Below are 18,731 nucleotides of genomic sequence, written 5' to 3'. Positions count from 1 at the left end.
TGTGTATAAAGGTCAAAGGTCGTTCCCGTAGTTATTCCATATACAATCACTTAACAAATCATAGATTTCCTTTGTTCAATAGTTATATTTTTGTTCAATTTTGTTTTGTTTGTTCAATTTCAATAGGATTCCATTCAAATTTGGTGCGGTTTCCTTTGACACCAAAAGGAACAAAAATAGACCATGTCCCGGAGAAAATCTGCATTTTGATTTTTTGAAGCCCACCCTAATATATATATATATATATATATATATACATATATATATATATATATATATATATATATATATATATATATATATATATATATATATATATATACGTATATATATATATATATATATATATATATATATATAATATATATATATATATATATATATATATATATTGTTGTGGATATGAGAAGTGTTTTTTATTGTTGTAAAATATCACCCTCCTTCCTCCATTTGTTGTGTACTAGGGCATGCCCGTACTATATATATATCTAAAATTATATCCCCCCCCTCTATTTACATGAAATGGTTTGGTCCATTCGCAAAGCCAAAGCGAACGGCTTGCGAGTACGGTGACAATCCCCCCCCCTCTATTTACATGAAATGGTTTGGTCCAAAGCGAACGGCTTGCGAGTACGGTGACAATCCCCCCCCTCTATTTACATGAAATGGTTTGGTCCAAAGCGAACGGCTTGCAAGTACGGTGACAATCCCCCCCCTCTATTTACATGAAATGGTTTGGTCCAAAGCGAACGGCTTGCGGAGTTTGGTAAAGAAATCGCCATAGCTCGGTAACTACTTGTCCGATTAATATGAAACCTTGAAAAGGCACATCCTCGGGTCCCCAGCAATATACCTGGCAAGTTTAAAGTATATCGGACCCGTGGTTGTCGAGAAACAGCGGTCACAGACAAACACACAAACACACAGACACACAGACACACAGAGATTACTGGAATTATAGATAGATAAAGGTCAAAGGTCGTTCCCGTAGTTATTCCATATACAATCACTTAGCAAATCATAGATTTCCTTTGTTCAATAGTTATCTCCTTATTATGTGTATTAGGTTAAGGTTATGTCTTCCCACAAGTTAACACTCCATTGCACCGAATTCAAATAAGGTAGAATCCCCTTTCAATTGCCCCCAAAACGCAATTGCCGGCAGCGTTCGCTGCCCTTTGGCTGGAGCTCGATCGAATCACCCCAAACTCCATTGAGCACGAGGTCATCTCGGAGCGGAAGGTGGGAGGAGTCAGCCCAGCGCCAGGAACAAGGCGTGGCCTTGCCAAAGCCTCCTCTGGGGGCGGGATCGGTGGGCCCTTGCGGCCAATCAGGGCCGAGGTGAGCTCGCCGATGGGCGTGTCCTGGAGGCCGGCGGCTTGATCGCCCCAGGGGCAATAAAAGCGCGCGCGGAAGCCTTTGGGAGGGAGCTCAGACAGGGAGAGAGAGAGATGCGGCAGATGAGCCTGGAGGAGTACCACGAGCAGTACCAGCAGCTTTGACTCCCCCCAGCAGCTTTGACTCCACCAAGCAGCGCTGGCTCCACCAGCAGCTTTGACTCCACCAAGTAGCGTTGGCTCCACCAGGCAGCTTCGACCTATTACCCCGCGGGAACCAGGATCGGTGGCATCGGTGGCCGTCGAGGTCCAGCCCGACGTCCCGTGCGGGATCAAGCCCGAACCATCTGCCCCAGCTGAACCTTCCTCTCTCCTTCCAGTCCTTCATTCCTGCCATTCCATCCTTCTGTGTACGTGAGTTTGTTCTGTGTGTCTTGTCCCTGGGTATAAGTTAAGCCTGTTTAGATAAGTTAATATTTGCACTGTGTCTCCTTCCATTCTTTCTGTCTTTATTTTATTATCCTTCCTTCTTCCTTGGTTTCTTTGATTGTGTAAATAGTAGTAAATAAATCATATTCGTATTTCCTACCTTTATTCTGCTTCTTCTTCACATCCGTGTCGTCTTAGTGATTTCCTTCATTGAATACCTGTGGCACGATTTGGCCAACGTTTAGGATCGGGTTTAGTACTGTTAATGGCTCGAACTTCGGGTTGCTAAAACCGCTCGGCAACTAGTCCATCTAAAACCGGGGTTCAAGCGGTACTTGTCTCCCTGGTCGGCGGAGGGACGGATAAAGGTATTCGGGATAAATCCTGGACCCATAACCCTGATCCGTTCCATCCCGCGGGAGAGCGTTACAAGTACCAGGACCGGGGAGACGGCCAGCTTAACAGGACAAGGGGCTAATCACCCCTTGCTAACGGGAGAGCCGTCCCCCGTATCCGTAACTATGTATATGTATGTATGTATGTATATATATATATATATATAGTGGGGAGAACAAGTATTTGATACACTGCCGATGTTGCAGGTTTTCCCACTTACAAAGCACGTAAAGGTCTGTAATTTATATCATAGGTACACTTCAACTGTGAAAGACGGAATCTAAAACAAAAATCCTGAAAATCACATTGTATGATTTTTAAGTAATTAATTTGCATTTTATTGCATGAAATAAGTATTTGATACATCAGAAAAACAGAACGTAATATTTGGTACAGAAACCATTGTTTGCAATTACAGAGATCAGACGTTTCCTGTAGTTCTTAACCAGGTTTGCACACACTGCAGCAGGGATTTTGGCCCACTCCTCCATACAGATCTTCACCAGATCCTTCAGGTTTCGGGGGCTGTTGCTGCGCAACACAGACTTTCAGCTCCCTCCAAAGATTTTCTATTGGGTTCAGGTCTGGAGACTGGCTAGGCCACTCCAGGACCTTGAGATGCTTCTTACGGAGCCACTCCTTAGTTGCCCTGGCTGTGTGTTTCGGGTCGTTGTCATGCTGGAAGACCCAGCCACGCCCCATCTTCAATGCTCTTATTGAGGGCAGGAGATTGTTGGCCAAGATCTCGCGATACATGGCCCCATCCATCCTCCCCTCAATACGGTGCAGTCGTCCTGTCCCCTTTGCAGAAATGCATCCCCAAAGAATGATGTTTCCACCTCCATGCTTCACGGTTGGGATGGTGGTCTTGGGGTTGTACTCATCCTTCTCCGTCCTCCAAACACGGCGAGTGGAGTTTAAACCAAAAAGCTCTATTTTGGTCTCATCAGACCACAAGACCTTCTCCCATTCCTCCTCTGGATCATCCAGATGGTCATTGGCAAACTTCAGACGGGCCTGGACATGCGCTGGCTTGAGCAGAGGGACCTTGCGTGCGCTGCAGGATTTTAATCCATGACGGCGTAGTGTGTTACTTATGGTTTTCTTTGATACTGTGGTCCCAGCTCTCTTCAGGTCATTGACCAGGTCCTGCCGTGTCGTGCTGGGCTGATCCCTCACCTTTCTCATGATCATTGAGGCTCCACGAGGTGAGATCTTGCATGGAGCCCCAGACCGAGGGAGATTGACTGTCATCCTGAACTTCTTCCATTTTCTAATAATTGCGCCAACAGTTGTTGCCTTCTCACCAAGCTGCTTGCCTATTGTCCTGTAGCCCATCCCAGCCTTGTGCAAGTCTACAAATTTGTCCCTGATGTCCTTAGACAGCTCTCTGGTCTTGCCCATTGTGGAGAGGTTGGAGTCTGATTGAGTGTGGACAGGTCTGGAGACGGCTTTGCGGTCGGTCTTTGCGGTCTTTGTGGTCGGAGACGGTCTGGAGACGTCTTTTATGCAGATAACGAGTTCAAACAGGTGCAGTTAATACAGGTAATGAGTGGAGAATGGGAGGGCTTCTTAAAGAAAAAACTAACAGGTCTGTGAGAGCCGGAATTCTTACTGGTTGGTAGGTGATCAAATACTTATTTCATGCAATAAAATGCAAATTAATTACTTAAAAATCATACAATGTGATTTTCAGGATTTTTGTTTTAGATTCCGTCTTTCACAGTTGAAGTGTACCTATGATAAAAATTACAGACCTCTACGTGCTTTGTAAGTGGGAAAACCTGCAACATCGGCAGTGTATCAAATACTTGTTCTCCCCACTGTATATATACATACGAGGTATGTATGTACCTCGTGTGTGTATATATGTATATATATATATACAATATACATATATATATATGTATACGTGTGTATATATATATATATATATATATAGATATATATATATATATATATATATATATATATATATATGTGCCTGTGTATATATATATATATATATGTATATATACATATATGTATATATACATATATGTATATATACATATACATATATATATATACAGTACATATATATATATACATACTCGTGACCCTCGTTCGCCAATCGTTCGCTCCAGACCTCGAAGCAGCTTGGCTTCTTGTCCGACTCACTCGCTCCGCCTTCTCTTCCTCCTCTTCCTCTTCTTCCTCTTCGTCGTCGTGCGGTTCCGGTTTCATTTAAAACATTAACTTTTTTACCTTTTGAAAATAGTAATCTCTATTTCCCCAAAACGACAACAATAATAGTACATGGAACCAAAAATGTTTACAGTGGATGAAAACCACAACAACGGAAGTGACGAATCCGTAACACTTCCCCCCCTTCAAGAAAGAAAGTTTGAACATAGTGAAAACTTTCTTTGCAGGCAAAACTCTTTTAACAAACAAAAGTAAAACTCACACCCAAATTATCAATTCACGTGAGCAACAATAATTAATATTCTCCAAAATAAAGCAACAAAACTTCCAAACAACCTGCAGAAATTTCCAAAGTTAGTTCACTCTGGACAAAGCATCAGCAACAACATTGTCCCTGCCCTTTACATGCTCAATTTCCAAGTTGAACTCCTGCAAAGCCAAACTCCATCTCATCAACCTCTGATTTTATTTTTCAATTTTTGAATGAAGGTTAAGGAGTTGTGATAAAAAATCCAAAGCAAAGCAAATCTATAGCACCTTTTGAAGGAGGCCGAGCTGAGAGCCAGGTTTCATGGTGGTTGGGTGGTGAGGCCTGGAAGTATTCACTGCATGGACGCATTTAGGAACGTGGAGTTCACGGGTTAATCCGTGTAGGAATCCTGGCTCGGCTGCTCCTGAGCACTCAGTGCTTCCAACTCTTCTCTTGATCATAGAAATCATAATCACAGTTGTAGAGTCGGGTGTTGTAGTCACGTGAGTAGTGGTCCCCATCTCGGCTACCACCGTAATAGTCATCCCGTCGAGAGTTGCCAAAACTGCGCTGCTGCTTCTGGGAGCCTCCGTAGTAATCACGACTGTGGCCGCCACCAAAACTACTACCCCCACCCCGGGAGCCATAGCCACCTCTGAAACTACCTCCACGTTTTCCTCCTCTGTAGCCCCCTCAACGCCCATGGCCTGCCTTCTCTACTGTTATGGTCCGACCATCCAAATCCTTGTCATTCAAATCCTTTTCTGCATCTTTGGCGTCCTTTGTGTTTTCAAACGTGGCAAAGCCAAACCCTCTCGACTTTTGCGTCTCCCTGTCTTTTATCAGCAGCACTTCCAAGAGTGGTCCATATTTGCCAAAGATAGAGTCCAGAACATCTTCACTTGTGTCAAAGTTCAGTCCACCTACAAAGAGCTTGCCAAAATTGCCTCCATCCATGACTTGTGTGTGCTGACACTTAGTTTCAGGGTACTCGACAAGAGGTGCCTGTGCAAAGCGTGACGTCAGTACCTTCTCCTTCTCTTCAGAGCGCTTCCTACCCATAGCACAAGTCGCCGCACAGGATGGAAATATACCCAGAATCTCCTGCTCTAACTGTGCGGTGTTATTTTCCATACTAGGCTTTTCAACAAACATAGGATTACCAGAAACTCGACCACCGGCCAAATCATTCCCGATAACAAAAGAGATTCCCTCTACAGGTAGAGTGGCTTGTAAACCTACGGTGACCGGTCCTGACACCAAATCAGACTTCAAATGGATGACATGAAGTGGAGCTTTAACATAGCCACCAACACCCTGTAAAAGAACACTAACACCAGTTGCCGTCTTCTCTGACAATGGCAAAATGCCCTCAAGCATCAAAGATTGATGTGCTCCTGTGTCCCTCAATACCCTAACAGGTCTCTGGTTCGTTAAGTCTCCATCCAGTGACACAAACCCCTCTGAAATAAAAGGTTTGTAACCCTCTTTAACAAGGTCGTTCTGTGATGCCGTAATTTTGGCATGGGAACCTTCACAAGGCACTGTCCTCCAAGGACAATTTCTCGCATTTGCCAATGCATTCGGAGTTGTACTAGTCTGACTACGCTCCTGATTTTTCCTTTTCAGGGCGTGACATTGGGACATCAAATGCCCAGGTTTCTTGCAAAAAGCACAAGTAGGCCCGGAGGAAAAACTCGTGGTCTGCCTCGGGCCCCCCGGAAGATAAGTCTGTCTTGGAACTGTAGTCTTCTGATCCCTAAAAATCACGGTATCAGATTTGTCCCCACAGTCATCTCTAGGCCGCCTCCATGAATATTTGTTCTCCGCACCTGATTTACCATAACTCCCCTGGCTAACTCGAGGCGGGAAGTTAGGTTTGTGGAACACCATCCTGTGTGTCAAGGCATAGTCATCTGCCACGGTTGCTGCCTCATACAACTCTGGTACTTTCTTTTCATCCAGTGTACTATAATGTCCGCGTGGACACACTGTTTGAATTCCTCCACAAAGATCAATTGTCGCAACAGGTTGAAGTCTTTCCCAATCCCCTTCGAGTCACACCACCAATCAAACATGGTTTCCTTCATTCTGGCAAACTCCACATGGGTCTCACTCTCCCTCTTCCTGGCATTCCTGATTTTTTACCGGTAAACTTCAGGGACCAATTCATAGGCTTTGAGAATGGTTTTCTTCACTATCTCATAATCTGCACATTGGTCAATCCGTAAAGCCGAATAGATATCTTGAGCTTTACCCACCAAAATACTTTGCACTAACATAGTCCAGGACCCCACAGGCCATTTTAGCATTTGAGCCACTTTCTCAAAGTGTAAAAAAAAACTTGGCTACCTCCTTTTAATTGAAGGGTGGAACCAGCCTCACATGCCTACCAACATCCCAAGTGTTCTGAATAGTTGTCGAACTAGCCGGCATGGATACTACTTCTCTCCGTTCTCCCAATAATTCCAGTTCCTTCTGATACTCCATGTCACATTCCTTTAACTCCCTTTCGGCTCTCCTTTCCTCTGCTCTTTCCTCTGCTCTTCTTTAGCTCTCCTTTCCTCTGCTCTTCTCTCCTCGAATTCTCGTTCCTGTTCTGCTCTTCTTTCCTAAAGTTCCTTTTCAGCTCTCCTTTCCTCTGCTCTTCTCTCCTCGAGTTCTTTTTCAGCTCTCCTATCCTCTGCTTTTAACCTTTCCTGGCACTGCATTTGCATCTCCATTTTCCGAAGCTCCACATTTTCTTTTTCCTCGGGTAACCAATCCAAGGCTACCTCTTTCCAGGTTCCTTGTCCCACCAGAGATTCTACCACCAATGTCTACATCTCTGCTTTCTTCATATTAACTCGGACCTCCAAGTTAAAATATTTGGCCAATATCAAGAGTTCCGATCTTTTTAACGCTTGGAACTGTGCCTCATTAGGGGACGCCGCAAAGATTTCTGCGTCAAACACCATGGTGACTATTAGTTAACACCTGTTAACCTTCACACAAAAAATTTCCAAATTTTTTTTTTTGGAAAAATTTGGGAATGTTAGAAAAATTCCAAATTTGGGAATTTTGGGAATGTTCGGGAATTCTCTCCCGGACGAATGTTCGGGAATTTAATCCCGGACGAGATTTAGGGAATTTTGTCAGCAAAGACGAGCCCCCAATTTCTGTTACGTGCTCCTCCCCAAACCCCGGTCACGGTACCTCCGAGCCCCGAGAGGAGTCACGGCAGAAAAATGTGTTATTCTGTATGTCAAAGATCAATGGTGAAACCACGCCAATTGTTACCAACAAACAAGTATTGTATTAAGATCACACAAGAATAACAGTACAACAACAATAGTAATCAATTGTACAACCAATATATATTTTCTATGATGGTACCATCAGGTTCGTACAATATAACTCACTGTGCTCCAAGTGAGTGAAAAGGCGAACATTCCCAATGTCTCTATTCCGGCATCAAGCCAAAGTCGATCCGCTCCAGTGATCGTCAGAACGATGTCCAATCGAGACCAGAATCCCGTTCGGATGACAGTCACAGTCCCGCTGCGAAAGCTGTGCAAAGGCGCCCTCAAGGCGACCGGGAAACCACCCCCTCGGGTGTGGTCATTCCACGGCTCCCACTCGGCGAACCGCAGATTTCCTACTCAAAAGCCACGTTGCACACACACACCAGATTAACGTCTGGATGCGGTGAGAATGGTTGAAGCGAAGTGAAAAACCTTGAGCGATGCGCAAAGCGCGCGAGGCAAAATGGCCGACGGCCCGTTCTCGAGGCGTAACGGCACTACGATGATTCTCCTCGGAATCAACCGCAAAACCTGACACGCAGGTTGATCTGTCACAGCGATAACAACTCTGTCGCAGAAATCCCTTTCCCGGGAAATCCAAAGTTCACTCGTGACCCTCGTTCACCAATCGTTCGCTCCAGACCTTGAAGCAGCTTGGCTTCTTGCCCGACTCACTCGCTCCGCCTTCTCTTCCTCCTCCTCGTCGTCCAGTTCCGGTTTCATTTAAAACATTAACTTTTTTACCTTTTGAAAATAGTAATCTCTATTTCCCCCAAACGACAACAATAATAGTACATGGAATCAAAAACGTTTACAGTGGATGAAAACCACAACAACGGAAGTGACGAATCCATAACAATATCTATCTATAATTCCAGTAATGTCTGTGTGTCTGTGTGTCTGTGTGTCTGTGTGTCTGTGTGTCTGTGTGTTTGTCTGTGACCGCTGTTTCTCGACAACCACGGGTCCGATATACTTTAAACTTGCCAGGTATATTGCTGGGGACCCGAGGATGTGCCTTTTCAAGGTTTTAAATTAATCGGACAAGTACTTACCGAGCTATGTCCAAAAAACGCTTCAACCAATCAGAGAGCAGCGAGCTATCACGTGTGCCGAACGTGGCGATCAGACTCTACCTCGGACGGCACATTTGAGAGCGTATTCATTTATTTCACGTTGGAAAACTATGTTGCCGTTAAACTATGTTTTAAAACGAATTCAAACTGCGATTAAATTAAAACGATTCATCGTAACTGCGACGATTTGCGAACTTCCGGTCCGGCAGCCAATCACAGAACGCTTTGTTGCGTAGGCGTGGCCGATGTGAGAACGAGCGGAGCTGAGCGCGTTACGAGCTGACCGCCATTACGTTACGGTTCGTAATTCGATTTCTTCCGGAGAAAATAATAATTTCTCGATTTCATATGCGCATTATTTCTCCCAATTCAGTCAGAGCGAAGGGCGGAAGCGAAGAGCGTTGTTTTTTTTGTTTACGGGCGTACGGGCGGGGTAGAGCGTACGGGTAGCGTTTTTTTTTTTTTTGGCAAGGAACGGGCACCCACGTACGGGCAATGCCCTAGTATATAGAAAGCCAGGGAGAGGAAGAACCACCAGGGAGCCACATGGGATCACTGGAACAGAGCGACAAGAGAGTCTTGCCACAACGGAGACCTCAACGCCCGAGAAACAGCACCTTCAACGCCCGAAAGCCCAGAAGACAACTCAGCCAAATCTTAAATAAGAATGAAGAAGACCCATCAGCTCCCAAACTGTCACAATCCTTTCCACCCTATGCATCCTTCCATGCCCCCCATTCCTCCCCACACCCATTGTTTGTCCACATCTGCCTCTATCCTGGCTTTCAACTCTGCTGTTGGTGTTTCCCACCTCTCTCTTCTGTTCCTTTTGGGCATGTTGCGTCTGGATCCGTTCAGTGTACTAGTACAACTCTTCATGAGCCTCGACTAAGTATACAAAAATAAATCATAGAGATTCCATGCTGCTTTACCCCTTTCATTCACTTCTCCTGGCTCATCGAGCATGCTCCCAGGGTGCTCCGATTGGATATGCACCAGATAGGCCGTCACCTGGCACCCCTTGGCCTGTCTGGTATCGCTTCGTTCACCCCGTGCTCACGCCTTGATGTGAGATCGAGATTGCTTGATGGTGAGCCCGGGAATTTCCACCCTTACAGTCATGGCCAAAAATATTGGCACCCTTGCACTATTTTCAAATAATGCACCATTTCTTCCAGAAAATTGCTGAAATTGAAAAATATTTTGGTATCCACATATGCATTTCGTTGGTGATTCGTTGGTGGTTTTTTTCGTTGGTGAAAAAAAAAAAAAAAAAGCTGAAAAAGTTATTAAATATTAGTTTATTCCACACAGATATCCTAAAATGGCCCGGACAATATTATTGGCACCTTTTAGAAGTTGTCAGAAATAATTATATTTCTAGCAGGTGATTCTCCTTTACTTTGGAATTGAACTCACCTTTGGTGAGTTGCAAGTGCCTGCAATATAAAAATCACTCATTTAACCACTTTGGATAGAGAAAAGGAGTCATTCTGCTGTTTTGTGTCACTGTGTGTACCGCAACGAGCATGGAGAAAAGAAAGAAAACGAGAGAATTGTCTGAGGAGGTCAGACACAAGAATGTAGCTCAGCTTGGACAACCTCAAGGCTACAAGTCCATCTCCAGAGACCTTGATGTTCCTGTGTCCACTATGTGCAATGTTATCAGGAAGTTTAAGGCCCATGGCACTGTAGCCAACCTCCCTGGACGTGGCCGCAAGAGAAAACTTGATCAAAGCTTGCAGCAAAGGATTGTTCTAATGGTGGAGAAAGCACATTCATCAACTGCCAAACAGATTCAAGCTGACCTTCAGACATAAGGTACGACAGTTTCAACTCGCACCATCCGTCGCCAACTCAATGAAAGGGGGTGCTATAGTAGGAGACCCAGGAGGACCGCATTGCTGAGAAAGCCCGACTGGAGTTTGCGAAAACACACCTGAAGAAGCCAAAATCCGTCTGGGAGAATGTCCTGTGGACAGATGAGACCACATTAGAGCTCTTTGGTAAAGCACATCATCTCGATGTTTACAGAAAACAAAATGAAGCCTTCAAAGAAAAGAGCACCTTCCCTACAGTCAAACATGGAGGAAGTTCAGTGATGTTTTGGGGTTGCTGTGCTGCCTCTGGCACTGGGTGCCTTGAATGTATGCATGGCATCATGAAATCAGATTACCAAGGCATTTTGGAGCACAATGTTCAACCCAGTGTCAGAAAGCTGGGTCTCCGTCCAAGGTCATGGGTCTTGGAGCAGGACAATGACCCCAAACACACTTCAAAAAGCACCCAGGAATGGTTCAAGACAAAACACTGGACTGTTCTGAAGTGGCCAGCAATGAGTCCAGATCTAAATCCCATTGAACATCTGTGGGGAGATCTGAAAACAGCAGTTGGGAGAAGGCACCCTTCAAATCTGGGAGAACTGGAGCATTTTACACAAGAATAGTGGGCCAAACTGCCAGTAGAGAGGTGTAGGAAGCTCATTCATGGCTGTAGGAAGCGCTTGACTGCAGTTATTTTGTTCAAAGTCTGTGCTACCAAATATTAAGTCTCGGGTGTCAATAATTTTGTCAATGCCATTTCTTTTATTTACTGATTTAAAAGGATATATTAAGTTCTGAATCAAAAAGAAAGGTTCTGTAATATTCACAGTGAAATAAAGAATTGTGGAGACCAAATACTTTTGTCAATTTAAACTTTTTGAGAAAATTGCAAGTTAATTGAAAAAAGTGCAAGGGTGCCAATATTTTTGGCCACGACTGTGCAACACCTCTATCACTTTGAAGTGCCCAGGTGCTTGTATGCTGTGACCTTTGCAACACTTAGCCCACGTTCTGTACAATTGGCCCAGGGTAGAAAAATACAGACAGATATACAACAGAAACATGACAGAATGAAAATTTGTGGGGCTTCAACATTTTTTATTTCTCCCAAGGATTACAGAACATGCTTATGTTGACACATATTACGAAAAAACTATTCTAATCTGAGCCCCTGAAGTCATATTCGTAACATTATGAAGAAACGAATTCAGAATAATGAAATTCTTTCTGGTGCAATTTGTTTTAGAAATTACGTATACTCCATTCCATTACGAAAGTTGGGTGTCTCGTCTGCTGCCATGATAATAATAATAATAATGATAATAATAATAATAATAATAATAATAATAATAATAATACCTCTTTGAAACATAACCACCATAAATTGTGACTATAAAGACGTAATCTAATTATATTATTTTTGTTGCGTACAGAAACTTGTGCTCATGGAGGAACTTCATAACAGAGGGCTGTTCAAAAACTGACAGAATCAATGAGAAACGGGGAACATCGCACATTAATGGATGACTGGCAGAAATGAAAGGAAAGTGGAGGGAAGGAAGGGATCAGTGAGAATCGAAAAGATGGGCATACTGGGTATGGAAGATAGCATGAGGTCCATTTTGTCCACATTTTATCTTAACCCCCCACCCCACTCCCAATTCCATCACTGACATCCTTCTGAGGGGGATTCTAGGAGGTTATGCAACCACATTGGGAGAGGATCTGGGCAGAGAGGGTTGAAACCTTGTCAATAAGCTGAGCCCAGCTAATAAGCTAGATCGTCAATAGCCTGCCGCAAGTTACCAGGTTAGTTAAGTGGCATCACTGCAACGTAACAGATATAGGTTTAGCTGTGTGTACTGTGAGAAAATGTGGTTGTTTTGATTTCTAAAGCTCAAAGCATTTGATGTATAGGCTGAAAAAAATCCTTTAGATCTCCTTCCCATTTCCCCCTTCTCAATCTCCCTCCCCCTAGCTTGCCCATGCTTCAAATTCCTTGTAAAAACAAGCAACATGAAAGAACTGGGGGAAATCCTAATATGGTGTCATTGCGGTGAGAAATGCATAGGCTGGGCAAAAGCTAGCCAGTCCAATGTGATTGATCAACATTGAGGTTTTTGGAAATTAAATCATGAAAGGAAAAGCAAACAAAATTATCCAAAGTGCAACAGGTAGTGGAAAAGGTGGGGTGGCAAAACAGGAAGAGAAAGGAAGCAACCTATCACCTGGCTTGCAACCTACCAAATGCATTGATCATCAATCGAAGACCGTTGTCAACATGGCGGGTCTCCATGCCAAAATAATTACTACACACCTGAACTAGATATATTGTTACGGGAAGAAATTCTCATGTCTCATATCTCACGTGGTGGTGTCCACTACCACTCCATATGGTGTCCACTACCAAAAATAATTTTCTTCGTAAAGAAATATTTTCCTAAAACTAGAAAGGCACTCGATAGAGCACATACAACTGCCGGGCTGAACAGTTTACGTTTTGTATCTCACTCATAAGCTAGATCTGCGGACCTTAATCGAAATCGAATTGCCTTGTTCTTGTCACTTACCCAACTCATCCACCACGTTTCGTCCGAATCCATCCACAACCTTTGAAATATCGTGCTTTATATCGTTTTTGGCCTTTTCCTTCCCTCAATGGTGAAGAATCTCTTAAAAATTCTCTGATCCGGATCCAGATCCGGATCTTAACCAAAATCGAATAAATTCGTCCTAGTCACACACCCAACCTCTCCACCAAATTTTGGCCGAATATGTTCACAACTTTGAGATATCTTACCAACAGACAAACAAACAGACAAACAAGGGGTGAAAAATAACCTCTGTCCACCTTTGGTGATCGAGGTAATAACGTTTTCTTGAAACAAGAAAACGCTGAGGAAAAGTTTCGAGCAGCAAGAAAATTTTCTCATGGTTTTCTTCTTTCAAGAAAAATTCTTATTTTAAGAAAATATTTCCTTACTATGAAAAATATTTTGGCAGTATTGACAAAGCCCAGGTCTCACTCTCAGCCATCCAACACCATAATCCAGACCATCTACCAAAGATAAACTCGATTTATGCTGTCATTTAAAATATCCATGAAGCATCAGATGAAATTAGCCTGGTGTTGGCTTAGCGGTTAGGGTGCCGGCTTGGGATCCTAGGATCCTGGGTTCGAATCCCGGTCGATTGCTGAATTAACGCCCGGGGGGTTGACTCAGCCTGTCATCCTTCCGAGGTCGGCAAATTGAGTACCAGCTTGCTGGGATGAATGGTCACGGTGTGTACCCCAATTTAGAATAGGTACACCGTATCCCTGCGCACCGTAAGAGCGTGACCAAGGGTTGGCGTCAGGAAGGGCATCCGGCCATAAAAACATTGCCTCAAACAGGGAACCATGATTGTCATGGGGCCCGCAAGGCTAACCCCTGCTCTAGCGGGGAAAATGGCCTTAAAACGATCATTCATTCATTAATTCTTCAGATGAAATCAACTGGAGGAAACACGTGAACAATAATGGCTGTGAGACTGCATTGGACCTTTTACATCTCTGAGATTAGGTGAGCTTCAAAATAATGTACAGTTTGTATCAAGTGTATCAGTTAGAGATTCACAGGCAGAGACAACCAAGCATAGAGTGGTCCCCTGACAACCACTGGAAACATGAGGCAGAAGAAGAGGCTCTCTGAGACCTATGATGTTTCAATGGTAGATTCGCCTTGTTTCGAAAACAACATTTGCTCAACAACCTTATGATCTTATGATCAAAGCATGCACCCACACCGTGCAATGTAGATAAGCAGATGGGCTATGGTAGGCAAAATGGAAACGCCAACATTAATTATCAAATTGATCAGTGAAGCTTTCAACGATCCAACGTCGTAACGGTCACAAAGGTTCAAGAATAAATTGCATTCTTTCTTGGAAACTTATGCCTGAACGAGGGTCGTGTTCTAAACACAAAGAACCAGAAGCATTTGTGAATCGTTTTCCCTGTCATTTTATTCAACATGAAACGATTTATTATCGAGTCAGAATGTTTGCTTATCTTTTGGTATTGAATTTTATTTCCCGATTTTTCTTCCAACAGGGTGTTGTGCGAGGAAACCAGGATCCCTAATCGTGAACTGCAATGTGCTGTGACTGCAGCAGAGGAAAGAAGTCGAATGGCAGCACTCACAATCAGGAAGAGAAATCCTGAAGTTTCTGCGACAACCACAGCGACCACAGAAAAAAACCATAAATATTTCCACAATCATTGCTTGGTTTGTCTGAATTACGAGGCAGGAGCTCTGACACATCATCATCATTAAATAACAACAACATTATTATTTTATAGTGCATGGAATTTTAATAACAAATCTTTTTTTTCTCTCAAACTAAAAGAAACATTTAAGTTTCAAGCAATGGAGAAATATTTACTCAGATCATAGAGTAATATGTGCTTACTTGGGAAAATTTGGCCTTGGTGAAGTGCATTCTGTAATAGTGCTAATATTGTGCCATTCATGCAAAAGTTTGTGAATATTTTGTGTACCATCGTCTTGTTCCCATCTCCATAAATGACCTCTTTCATACTCTGGATAACATGACTCCACTTTATGTCGTACAGTCCTCCCATCCTACTGACAGGCAGATCTCAACTGCATCGTTCTCTGATCTGAAATTAATGAGATGCTGGTCTTAGAAATGGAATAAATCTTTCAATCCTGGTAAATCTTACAGTCTCACCTGTCGCTGCGGGAGGATTGACAGGTGAACCCATCTCTATGGATTTACATTGTCAGCCACTGGATGAGGTTCCATTTCATGAACTTTTAAGGCCTCAACATCTGCCATGACCTCCCCTGGGCCAACCATATTGCAAAGCTAGTCTTCAAAGCCAGCTGCAGACTGCATATCCTTGGTCATTCCGAGTCATTGCTGATCCATCAGCCTTCTCATCCTTCCCAGAAACTCCAGGATGCATGCATTCTTCTAATAACCCCCGCCTGGTTAAACTCCCAAAAATGCAGGCAAACTACACATCTCAACCCTTGGTCCTCTTTTCTCCTGTTTGTAGATCTGTCTTCCTGAGACTGTTCAATCCAACTCTTCCCTCCATGGCTTCAAGCAAGTGTGCACTGCCGTATCATGTTATCTCCATCCCGACACACAATCTTTTCTACCCATATTCATCATACTAACTGAACCCAGCCCTCTTACGTGGAAGTAACTGATTCCTTCCCTCGTCTACCTCTCTCTCCCCTTTTTCTATCGATTCATTTCCTTTATTATAGTCTACAAATGTTGACCCACTGTCAGTTTGTTGCCTTTTTACCTTCTGTACCATAACGTCACTCTTCCATGAGCCCCAACATTGCATAAAAAGACTGATCTGTTTTCCAAAACATGACATTCACAAAAACAATTACGGAACTTGGGAGAGAGAATACCTCCACCAGGCTGAACAGTTTACGATTTGTATCCCAATGATAGGCCAGATCTGGATTCGGACCTGAACAAAAATCTAATCAACTTGTTCTCATCACGTTACCAACTCATCCACCTAGTTTTGTCATAAGTCGTCCACAAATTTTTAAAATAGCACGCTATATATCGTTTTTGGCCATACATCTCAATGGTGAAGAATCACTTGGCAAATAAATATTTCTCTGATCCAGATCCGCATTCAGATCTTCACCAAACCCGAATAGGTTAATCTTTGTCACACACACAACCTGTCCACCAAGTTTCATCCGAATCCGTCCACAGCTTTTTCAGATATCGTGCTATGCATCGTTTTTGGCCGTATCTCTCCATGGTGGAGAATGACTTACAAAATTCTCAGATCCGGATCTGGATCTTCACCAAAATCTAATCATTTCGTCCTTGTCACACACCCAACCTCTCTTCAAAATTTTGAAGGCAAAATCCGTCCACAACCTTTTGAGATATCCCGTTCACAGATCAACAGACAAACAAAAAACAAACAAAGACAGGGACGAAAACATAACCCGCACTCGCCTTCAGTGGCAGAGGTAATTATATTGAGGGCAATGTGAAGAATAGTATAGAGGGATAACCAAATTGGGATGTCCATAAATGTATAAAATGATGTCCAGTAGAGTTTCATTATACCAAGTGGATATCCATCGATTAGTTGTTATACACTACTGATACACCTGAGTGAACAGCCATGACACCACTTACCAACTGCCAACTGCCAACTGCCACCTGCCACCTGCCTCCCTCCCCCCCCCCCCCCCCCCCACCCCATACAAACATAGAACGACCTTGGCCCTCCAACACATCACCTTTCCTGTATCCAAAAAAGAAAAAACAATTCTATACATTTTCACCTTCTACACTTCAACCTGCAGTTCATATGCGACCATCACAACGATTGATGAACTGAAAATTAAAAATATTGACTTGATTGTTCCACAATGGCTCGCTGGATTTTGATTACAAAAAAATAAAAATATAACTATTTCTATATCACTCTGTAGAAATGCATTTTCTTTAAAAAATAAATAAAAACCCAAAAACCAACCAAATAAAAAAACTAAATTGTCCACCAAAAGTGCCTTCCATTTGAATAAAATTCCGAAAAACGACTGCTCCCTATATTACATACATGACAAAACTGCACTTGTTAGTTTATAAAAATCAGTGTAGCATGAATTCTGAAACGTACCTCACAAGAAGCTGGTGTATAACATTTCCTCCATCTGAGATCACTTCTTTCACCGTGATTTCCAAATGAACTTTACCCTGGAGGAAGTGAAAAACGAACTTCAACCAGGACATTTCTTCGGAGTACAAACACAAGTATGGGGAAGAGTGAGAGGGGAGAAGGCACAAGGACAATGAAATTTATGGGACAATAATTTGTGGCATTTTGGGTTTCGTTAATGGCATCCGTTATATATCAGCACCTGCGGGGTTGATCATTTTGCCAGTACAGGCTGGTACAGGAATCTCATCAGCACCAGCCGGCATGGGCGTTTTATCAGCACCAGCCGGCATGGGCGTTTTATCAGCACCAGCCGGCATGGGCGTTTTATCAGCACCAGCCGGCATGGGCGTTTAATCAGCACCAGCCGGCATGGGCGCTTTATCAGCACCAGCCGGCATGGGCGTTTTATCAGCACCAGCCGGCATGGGCGTTTTATCAGCACCAGCCGGCATGGCGTTTTATCAGCACCAGCCGGCATGGGCGTTTTATCAGCACTAGCCGGCATGGGCGATTTATCAGCACCAGCCGGCATGGGCGTTTTATCAGCACCAGCCGGCATGGGCGGTTTATCAGCACCAGCCGACATGGGCGGTTTATCAGCACCAGCCGGCATGGGCGGTTTATCAGCACCAGCCGGCATAGGTGGTTTATCAGCACCAGCCGGCATGGGCGTTTTATCAGAACCAGCCGGCATGGGCGTTTTATCAGAACCAGCCGGCATGGGCGTTTTATCAGAACCAGCCGGCATGGGCATTTTATCAGCACCAGCCGGGATGGGCATTTTATCAGCACCAGCCGGGATGGACATTTTATCAGCACCAGCCGGGATGGACATTTTATCAGCACGGGCTGGTATGGACGTTTTATCAGCACGGGCTGGTATGGACGTTTTATCAGCACGGGCTGGTATGGAGCTTTTATCAGCACAGGCTGGTATGAACGTTTTATCAGCACGGGCTGGTATGGACGTTTTATCAGCACGGGCTGGTATGGACGTTTTATCAGCACCTGCTGATATGGACGTTTTATCAGCACCTGCTGATGTGGACGTTTTATCAGCAGCCGCTGATATGGACGTTTTATCAGCACATGCTGATATGGACGTTTTATCAGCACCTGCTGATATGGACGTTTTATCAGCACCTGCTGATATGGACGTTTTATCAGCACCTGCTGATATGGACGTTTTATCAGCACCTCCTGATATGGACGTTTTATCAGCACC

General features: G+C 43.8%; 1 protein-coding gene across 2 annotated transcripts in view; it reads right to left on the bottom strand.

The window, feature by feature from the left end:
• Positions 1–18,731, bottom strand: part of LOC137435329 (ras GTPase-activating protein 3) — a 267,088-nt gene that overhangs the window by 145,337 nt on the left and 103,020 nt on the right. For both annotated transcript variants that reach the window (XM_068129019.2, XM_068129020.2), the window contains exon 5: positions 17,465–17,541. In XM_068129019.2, the coding sequence (XP_067985120.1) occupies positions 17,465–17,541 (77 nt within the window). The remainder of the gene's footprint in view (positions 1–17,464; positions 17,542–18,731) is intronic.

Source organism: Myxine glutinosa, chromosome 9, assembly GCF_964187855.1.
Source record: "Myxine glutinosa chromosome 9, kmMyxGlut1.1, whole genome shotgun sequence".
In the NCBI taxonomy this organism is placed as follows: Eukaryota; Metazoa; Chordata; class Myxini; order Myxiniformes; family Myxinidae; genus Myxine; species Myxine glutinosa.
Note: the sequence above shows the minus strand (reverse complement) of the source record. Positions and strands in the feature narration are given on the sequence as shown.